Source organism: Meleagris gallopavo, chromosome 6 (assembly GCF_905368555.1).
Source record: "Meleagris gallopavo chromosome 6, MGAL_WU_HG_1.1, whole genome shotgun sequence".
Taxonomy (NCBI): Eukaryota; Metazoa; Chordata; class Aves; order Galliformes; family Phasianidae; genus Meleagris; species Meleagris gallopavo.
In genome coordinates, this window is record NC_139409.1 from 500,663 (window position 1) to 509,906 (window position 9,244).

At 52.1% G+C, this 9,244-nt stretch overlaps 1 protein-coding gene across 4 annotated transcripts; it reads left to right on the top strand.

The window, feature by feature from the left end:
- The first annotated feature begins 13 nt into the window (after window positions 1–13).
- On the top strand, window positions 14–8,908 carry LOC100545886 (uncharacterized). 4 transcript variants are annotated; one of them, XM_085226788.1, is made up of 6 exons: window positions 14–307; window positions 1,265–1,898; window positions 5,126–5,252; window positions 5,923–6,033; window positions 6,619–6,720; window positions 6,800–8,908. In XM_085226788.1, exons 2-6 carry the CDS (start codon window positions 1,842–1,844, stop codon window positions 8,011–8,013), a joined length of 1,611 nt encoding a protein of 536 aa, XP_085082914.1. In that variant the 5' UTR covers window positions 14–307; window positions 1,265–1,841; the 3' UTR covers window positions 8,014–8,908. The 4 variants fall into 4 exon arrangements, with proteins under 4 accessions (XP_085082914.1, XP_010710510.1, XP_010710507.1 ...); XM_010712208.4 differs by having other exon boundaries at window positions 14–1,911; XM_010712205.4 differs by having other exon boundaries at window positions 14–1,898.
- Window positions 8,909–9,244: the final 336 nt, after the last annotated feature.

The window sequence follows — 9,244 nt, forward strand, 5'->3', positions numbered from 1 at the left end:
AGTTTGAGTTGGGGACTTCACCTCGCTGGACAGGCTGGATAGTTGAGCTGTGGCCAACGGGATAAAGATCAACAAGAACGAGTGCCAGGTCCTGCACTTCAGCCACAGCATCCTGGGCAGCACTGCAGGTGTGGGGCAGAGCGGCTGGAAGGCTGTGTGAAAGAAACAGACCTGGGGGTGTTGGTTGATGCTGGGCTGACTGCGAGCCAGCAGAGTGCCCAGGGGCCAAGGAGGCCAACAGCATCCCAGCTGTGTGAGCAGCAGTGCTGGCAGCAGAGAAGTGATTATCCCTCCGTACTCATCTCTGGTGAGGCCACACCTTGAGTACTGTGTTCAGTTTTGGGTCCCTCACTACAAGAAAGGCATTGAGGCCCTGGATTGTGTTCAGAGGGGGCAGCAGAGCTGTGGGGCTCTGGAGCACAGTGCTATGGGGAGTGGCTGAGGGAGCTGGGATTGTTCAGTCTGGAGAAGAGGAGGCTCAGGGGAGACACGATTTCTTCTCCAAAAGAGCAGTCAGGCACAGAAACAGGCTGCCCAGGGAGGCGGTGGAGTCGCTGTCCCTGGAGGTATTCGAGAAACGTTGAGGTGCTGAACAGAGGAATACGGTTTAGTGGGGAAATATTGGTGATAGATGGATGCTTAGACTGGATGATCTTGGAGATCTTTTCCAACTTTGTTAATTCTATGATTCTACAATTCACTGCTCCATGCCCACAGCCCTCACATCAGCTGCTTCCTCCACACAAAAGCAGGGCTGGCAGTTCTCCGGGCTTTTACTGCAGCCCAGCTGAGTGTCCACAAACCAAAACAGAATGGCTCCAAATTGAAATCCATGCATTACCTGCAGCTCCAGTAATAACCATGCTGGAGAACCACCCGTATTGGAACTGCTGACACGAAAAACATGTGAAGAATGTTGATAATTGGAGACTCCATGCTGAGAGACGCTGAAGAACCGATTTCATAGATTTACAGAATCATAGAATTGTTTGAGTTGGAAGGGACCCTTAAAGGTCCCATTCCCTGCAGTGCACAGGGACACCCACAGTTCCATCAGTGCTCACAGCCCATCCCCTGACTGTGGGTGTCTGCAGGGATGGGGCACCACCACATCTCACTGCAACCTGTGCAGCACCTCACCACCCTTAGTGTATGAATTTCTTCCTTATATCCATCTAAATCTCCCCTCTTTTAGATTGAAGCCATTTCCCCTTGTCCTACCATACTGATCCTCCTACAGAGTCAGTCTCCTTCCTTCTTACAGCCTCTTCAGATACTGAAGGCTGCTCTCCACCCTCCCTGCAGCCTTCCTTACTCCAGCTGCATAGCCTCAGCTCTCAGCCTGTCCTCATCAGGAGGTGTAGGGAGGTGGACCACTGCTCAGACTCTGCAGGTCCCTCTGATGGCATCCCATCCCGGCATGTGGACAGGACCGCACAGCTCGGTGTCAGCCACGCTGCTGAGGGTGCCCTCAGTGCACTGCTGATGTCACTGATGGAGATGGGAAAGACACAGATCCCAGCACTGAGCCCTGAGGGACACCACTGTCACCGCTCTCCGTCCGGACGTGGAGCTGCTGACCACAGCTCTCTGCGTACATCTCACAGCAGTGCCTCATGCACTGAACGGTGCCACCCATCAAGTCCACGTCTTTCCCATTTGGAGAGAAGGACGCTGTGGGAGACCGCGTTGAAGGCCTCACTGAAATCCAGAGAGGTGATATCTGCAGTTCTTCCCTCACTCACTGCCACAGTGATGCCATAACAGAAGGCGGTGGGTTGGCCAGACAGCCCCTGCCCTTGGTGAAGCCGTGCTGGCTGTGCCGTGCCACCCCTTCTTCCATGTGCCATAGCACAGCTTCCAGGAGGAGCTGCTCCATGATCTTCTCCAGCACAGAGGTGAGACTAACAGGTTGGTAGTTCCCTGCATCATCCTTTCTGTCCTTCTTAAAAATGGGTGTGATGTGCCCTTTTTTCCAGTCACCAGGGACTTCAACTGGTCACCATAATCTTTCAAATACCATTCAGCATGACTTGGTGACTACATCTGCTAGTTCCCTCAGGACTTTGGGATGTATTTCATAGGGACAACAGACCTGTAGATGTTCAGGTACGTCACGTGGACACGGACCTGTTTTTTGCTTATAGCAGGAGGGCCATTGCTTCCTCAGTCCCATCAGCTAGATCGGTGCGTGAAGAGCAGTCACCAGCAGAGACTGAGGCAAAAAAGTTATTCAGCACCTCAGCCTTCTCTTTGTCTGTTGTTACCAGCCTGCCTGCATTGCTCAGTGGGGGGAGAATACCCTTTTGCACATTCCTTTTCTGATTGACACACCTGTAGAAGCTGTTCTTGTTTTTCTTTGTGCCCCTTGCCAAGTCCAGTTGGGCCTTGGCCTCCTTCACCCCAGCCCTACACAGCCCAACAGCATCCCTATACTCCTCCTACGCTTCCACTTCCTGTGCATGTTCTTCTTGCTCTCAAGTTTGACAAGCAGCTCCTGGCTCAGCCATGCAGGTCTCTCGCCTTCCTTTCCTGTCTTCCTACATCTCGGGATGGAGAGCTCCTGCACCCTGAGGAAAGCTTTCTTAAAGATCTGCCAGCTCTGCTCTGCTCCCTTGACCTCGAGGACAGATTCCCAGTGGGGGTTGTTGACAAATTCCCTGCAGAACTGGAATTTGGCTTTCCTAAAATTAAGCTTCTGGTTTTACTCCTTGCCTGTAAAGTATCTCTCAGGAGTGTGAACTTCACCATTGCTGCCTTTGAGAAACATCCATGAGCAGGTTGAGAGCTTGTGGGTAAAACTGAGGGACGGAACTAACAAAGGACATCTGGTGGTTGGTTATGGGGAAAAAAAAAAATAAAGCAGAAAACAGGGCTCTGCTACTGAAACAGGATATTTGATAACTTTTAGAATCATGGAATGGTTTAGGATGGATGGGAGCTTAAAGCCCAGCTAGCCCCACCCATGGCCAGAACCCTATCCATGGGCCTGGGCACCAAGGGGATGGAGCGAAGCAGCTCTGGGCAGCAGTGCCAGTGCCTCACCACCCTCATAATGAAGATTTTATTTCTGATGTCTTATCTAAACATACAGTCTGATAGCTTAGAGCTGTTCCCCCTTGTCCTATCAACTCCCTGACAAAGAGTCCCTCCCTGTAATGCAGTCCCTTAATGAACTGGAAGGCCACAATGAGGTCTACCCAGACTCTTCTCTTCCCCAGGCTGAACACCCCCAACTCTCAGCCTGTCTCCATATCAGAGGTGCTCCAAACTCTGAGCCTAGTGCCAGCTTGTGTTCAGTATTTAATCCAAGAGCCCCAAGTCCTTCTCATGGTTGCTCTCAATTCACTCACTGCCCAGCCTGTCTCTGTGCTTGGGATTGCCTTGACCAAGGTGCAGCACTATGCACCCGGCCTGGTTGAACCACAGGCAGTTCACAACACACCACTCCCAGCCCGGCCCAGGTCCCTTGGAATGGAATCCCTTCCTTCCATCAATCACACCAGGCAGCTTGGTGTCATCAGAAATCATGGACTTCTGTGTGAAGAAAAGTACAATCGTGTGAAGACACAAAACCTACATAAGGACAGATAAGGACAGTGAATTGTTGCCCTCTACTCTGCCCTTTTGGGACCCAACCTGCAGATCTGTATCCAGGTCTGGGACCCCCAAAACAAGAAAGATGTGGAGTGGGTCCAGAAGAGGCCATGAAGAGATTGGAGCACCTCTCCTAGAAAGGCAGACTGAAGGAGCAAAGGGGGTTCAGCCTGGAGAAGACTGTGGGGAGACCTCATTGTGGACTTTCTGGTACATAATGGAGCTTATAAATGGGAGGAAAAGAGACTTCTTATATGGGCAGATCACTACAGGGCTAGGGGAAGCAGCTTTAAACTAAAAGAGGGGAGATTTAGGTGGGATGTTAGGCAGGGATTCTTTACCCAGAGGTGATGAGGTGCTGGCACTGCCCAGAGCTGCTGTGCCCACCCTGGAGGTGCCCGAGGCCATGGCTGGGCTCTGGGCAGCCCGAGCTGTGGGACAGCCAGCCCATGGCAGGGTGGGGCTGCGGGTCCCTTTCAATCCAAACTATTCCATGATGCTCCAACTGTGTGTGTCTCACCACCAAGGAAACATGCTGCTTTCCTCCTTCCCCCACAGGCACCCACTCCTTTGAGATCCGCCCCAGCACCTGCACCCCCAAAGCCAAAACGCTGGGAGCTGGGAGGTGGAAAATCGCCTAGTCCAAATTTCAGCATAAATCAGGAATAATTAATGAGATGAAACAGAGGGGCCGGGCTCCAGGAGCTGAAGCCGTGCCGCGCCCCAGGCCGGCACCAATGGCAGCGCAGCCAGCGATCACGTGAGCTGCGGCACCACTCAAAATGGCGGCGCCCACACCGACTCCGTGTGCGCTCACCCCACTTCCGGTCGGCTGAGTGCTTCCGCTGGAGGCGGGACCACGGCCGGAAGTGCGTATAAGGATGTGTAGGGTGCAACCTAGCGTCATGTGGCCTGCTTCCGGCGCAGGTCCTGCTTCCGGCGCGAGGCCTGCTTCCGGCGCGGGGCCTACTTCCGGTGACTGCCCGCCGGAAGTGGAGAGTAGAGGCTTGCGAGGCCTTCACGGTTGTCACGGCCTCGCACATGGAGGTAGGATGTGGGACCCGGCGGAGTCAGGCCCTGCCAGGCCTGCTGTGCCCTTCGACACCCTGTGCCTCCTGGCTCCTCTGTGCCTCGCTGTGCCTCTTGCACATCTTTTCTGCAACACTGCATTCTGCACATATTGCCTTTCTTCCTGTGGTGTGGAGATCAGGGTTCCCAGAGCTCACTCCCACCCACCTGCAGACCTCGGTGCAGACAATGCAGGTGGTCAGGCAAGCGGTTCTGGCTCTCAGGACACCGCTGACTGCCTTGAAACACAGGGGAGCCCTGGGCAGAGCACCTGGCTGAGGCATCATAGGGAGATCTACAGTCATTCCAGTGGCACGCAGGCTCCTGAGAAGCGCTGCTCATCGGTTCTTTGAACCTCACCCAGCGATAGCTTTCCCAGGGGTGGAAATAATGTTTGGAAAGCAAAGCATGTTTTAAATGCTGTGGGCACGTTTCCAATGGTACAGTGCTTGCTTTGCAGGAGCCCGTGACCTTTGAGGACATCGCCATCTACCTGAGCCGTGCAGAGTGGGACATGGTTGCAGAGGAGCAGAGGGAGCTGTATCGCAGCGTCATGCTGGACAACTATGAGCTCTTGGCATCACTGGGTAATGTGCAGCTTCAGCTCCTGGAGGGCTGCAGCAGGGGTTGGGAATTCCATCATACTTGGATCCATCGATTTGGGTGTCTTTCTGCCAGCATTGGTTGCTTCTGAAAATATAACTGCAGTGATCTGCACACACCTTAATGTCAGGCAAGGACCTGCCTTGGTCCACTACTTCAGTCTTCTTTCTTTCCTGGTTGCTGGCGCAGGGACACTATGTGTGAGTCAAGGAATTGTGGTAAGCAGCAGAGTAGGAATAGCTTGTAGGTGACAGACCCACTGTGAGGACAGCTGGCAGGAGTCACTCAGCCAGCGAGTAGACCTGGAGATCATCAGATTGTGATGGCAGTTGCTGTTTGCTGATTGCAAGCTATTTGCATAAGGGCCTGGGACAGGCCTTGGAGCACATCCTACACCCCAGAGCTGCTCCTGGGACAAGCAGCTGATCTCCATGGCTAGGAGTGCTGCCAAGCACTGCCCTTGGTTATGGGGTGAATTCACTTGACAGCTGTGCTAGCTATGTTTTCTTTTTTTTTTTTTTTTTTTTTCACCGTGGTTTCTACTCAGACTTTTCTTACAGCAAAGCACAGTTTGAGGCATCAGAGAAGATGTTTCATTTCCTGTTATTTCTACAGCCAGCATTTTGTAATAGAACATTTATCTCTGCTTCATAGGGTACCCAGGCCCCAAACCTGACATTCTACATCGGCTGGAGCATGGGGAAGAGCCATGGGTCAACGCACCACAGAGCCCAGTGAAGTGGGATGGACCTGACAGGCTTTTTGGTGAGAAGTTGCAGTTCAGCTCTCTCGGTACTGCTTACCTGGACGAGGAACACACCCCAGGATCCTCACCAGGGTCCTTCTTCTATGTGGTTAGCACATCTCTGTGCTTCCCACTTGCTCTCCTGTCCTGATCCCTTCTCTCCATGCTACCTGTATTGAGAGCATCTCCTCTATTTCCCTCTGGCCATGCAGCCCTTTTTGCACTTGCTAATGATGGCTAATGGAGGCTGTCATCCGCTGCACAAGGGCTTCAGCTCAGCAGGGTTGTTGTAGATCTGCTGCTGCACCCAAGGAGAGTGCTCCCTCCCAGTGCCCATGAGCTGGGCAGTGACCGCTAGCAGCAGATGGGACATACCCAGAGAGGCTGTGGAGTCTGCTTGGGGATTTCCAACCCCACTGTGATGTGGGGCTGGGCACCCTGCTCTGGGTGGCCCTGTTGAGGCTGTGGGGGAAACAGAGGGACTCAGATGTGCCTCCAGCCTCAGCCAGGCTGTGATTTTGTAGGGCCTTTTCCTCCAGCTAGGTTGCTGTATAGCAAAAGGGCTTCTCCCATCAGGAAGGAACATCTTTCTAGTTTCCCTGCAGGATGCAATGGGGACAAGAGATGGCTACCAGAGTCGTGCTGCAGCAGGTGGCTGGATGTTGACAAGCACAAGGTGCTGGAGAAGAGACACACCCCTAGCCATGGTGAGTGCTGGTCCTGCCCCAGGCTCTGCAGCTAGGAGCCTGATGGAAGAAGGCAAACTGTCCTTCTCTCTCTAAACAGGAGAACAACGTGAGCCGTGGCTGCTGCGGTCCAGCAGACTGCTAAAGAAGTTTGGGTGTCTTGAAGGTAGGAGTGAGTTGCGGTCAGAGGCAGCCAGCAGCCAGCCAGTGCCAGAGGGAAGCCAAGAGAAGGCACAGATGGGCTGTTTGACCAGGAATTCAGAAACAGAGCATGAACGAGGGGTCAAGACAGAATTAGCACAAAGCATGGGAAATGTGACTTCTTGCAAACGTCTGCACAATAACTGCATAGAGACGTTTCAAGAGACTTTACAAAAACCACATAACGTTTTAGAGGAAGTAAGTGTTTTCCAGGCAAACAGGGAACACGGGAAATCTGCTACTAAGGATCTGACTGAAACTGTTCTGGAAGACCACTGTTACTGTGTGAGTAATACATTGCACCGCACTCAATTTCCACATGCTCTGAGAGACCATGACTACTGCGGGAACAGTAATAGTGGTGTCTCAGTGCTCAGAGACCACGAATACTGTAAGGTACAAAGGTTTTCTTATCAGGACAGAGTCCGTAAAGTTATTTGCCGTACTTGTAGGTTTCGTGCCATAGCTTACAGGCTATCAAAGCGAAAATCCTATGTAGAGCGTATCATCTGGAAAGCTAAGCGAAGCGTGCGATTTCTCAAACCCACCTTCAAAAATTTGCGGTTTTCTCGAGCTTTATTCTGCACAAAATGTCTTTCTGTATCTCCTGTGTCATCTGTTCCTCTGGCTAGGGCAGATGACTCCACAAAGGAAACTTGTGGGGCATTTTGTCCTCCTGCAGAGCAGGTGACTGTGCCCCAGCAGTCTCAGAAGAAAGAAGACTCCCAAGAGGTGACTGTGCTCCCACAGCCTGAGAAGGACTCTCAGGAGGAGATATCAGAAGCACCCAGTGACCCTGCAGCACCTCTTGAATCAGCAGCTGCATCTCCACCCCCCAGTGAAGCTTGGAAGGTGCAGGGTGTAGCAGCACAACCTGAAGCGCTTGTGCACCAAGGGATGCAAGAGGCAGAGTTGATCCATGAGCCTGACACTCATCAAAACACTGAAGGATACAAAATTGTTAATACAAATTATGTGTTGCTGCACGATGCTTATGAAATGGTCGTGTGGACTGTTGATCACATGCTGGAGTCTTCATGCCAGGCATTTGAGCTTGGTGACTATACTCAGTGTAAGGAAATGCGGTCTGTGATTACCCAGTCTGACAGCTGACCACCAGAACGTGAGCAGCTATGCCTGCTCTGCCATGCTGAACAGACAGAACCCTGCAGCAAAACCTACTAATGTGGCTTAGCAGGAGAAACTGAAAGGTGTACTAAGGGATCAGTGTATAAATGGATACTACCACATAAATGGATGCAAAACTTGGTTTGTAATGCCCGCTGGGAAAAGTGTGATCACCTAGGAGGCTTCAGGGAAAAGGCAGAGGAAGAGAACAAGCAGGACTGGTGCAAGTAAAACAGGAAGAAGCCTGGGAAAACCTGGAAGAGATGGGAGAGTAAGGGCAAATGTGTGTTAGCAGTCTGCTGACTGGCTTACTCTCTGGCTGAGCTGTGTGCGATCACTGTGGACTTTCTCCTTGTTAAACCATTGCCATCTGTTTGAGTGAGCACATGCTCACATGTACGTCAGCATGCGAGCTGTGCTCGCTTGCCTGGGCTGGACCTGGCAGAAGGGGATCTCAGGGTGCTGTGCACAGCTCTGCCTTGGTGCAGGCAGCGTGTGTGGTGTCCTGGGTTCTCCCTCTCATAATTTAAGCTTTTTGACCATAGGGGAATTTTTAAGATGGAATGATAATCTCATTGTTTTTAAAGAGACACTCATATCCCACTGTTGTGAAAGCAGGGGAGGGCGTATCGTGCAAAGCCTTGTTGCGTTCCCATGTGAAAGCTATTGGAAAAAAAACATTGCAATGGGAGGTGAGGTTCTGATACTGAGAAGGCTGAGAAGAGATGCTGGGGTTGCTTTGTGCCAATGCAGCCACATCCAGCGGCCCTGCCACAGGGCTATGGCAGATTCCAGCAGCTGAGATGGCGGTGCCTTTTAGTTGGTCTCTGTTTCTCATTACTCAACTGTATTTTCATCATCAATAAATGAATTTTCCCCATTTTCTTGAGTGTAACCAATGAGTAACATCTGTGCCTTACTTCCACTGTGGAGCTTTTCAAACACGTGATACCCAAACTACATCTGCCCTTTGAGCTCAAAGCCATTTCCCTTTGTTCTACCACCACAGACCCCGCTGAAGAGTCTGTCCCCTCCTCTCCTGTTGCTTCCCTTTAGATACTGAAGGCTGCCCTCAGGTCACCTCACAGCCTTCTCTTCTCCAGGCTGTGCAGCCCAAGCTCCCTCAGCCTGCCTCACAGGAGAGGTGTTCCAGTTGGAGGCGCAGTCCTTGTGGCAGCACCGAGGAGCCGCAGGACACCAGCAGTGCTGGGCACAC

Excerpts from the sequence above, each read along its gene's own strand:
- LOC100545886 (XM_010712205.4), top strand. The coding sequence starts at position 1,842 with ATGTGCCATAGCACAGCTTCCAGGAGGAGCTGCTCCATGATCTTCTCC. Across the intron at positions 1,899-5,125 it reads TGATCTTCTCCAGCACAGAG|GAGCCCGTGACCTTTGAGGA; the intron begins GTGAGACTAACA and ends CTTGCTTTGCAG. Across the intron at positions 6,034-6,618 it reads TGGACCTGACAGGCTTTTTG|GATGCAATGGGGACAAGAGA; the intron begins GTGAGAAGTTGC and ends GTTTCCCTGCAG.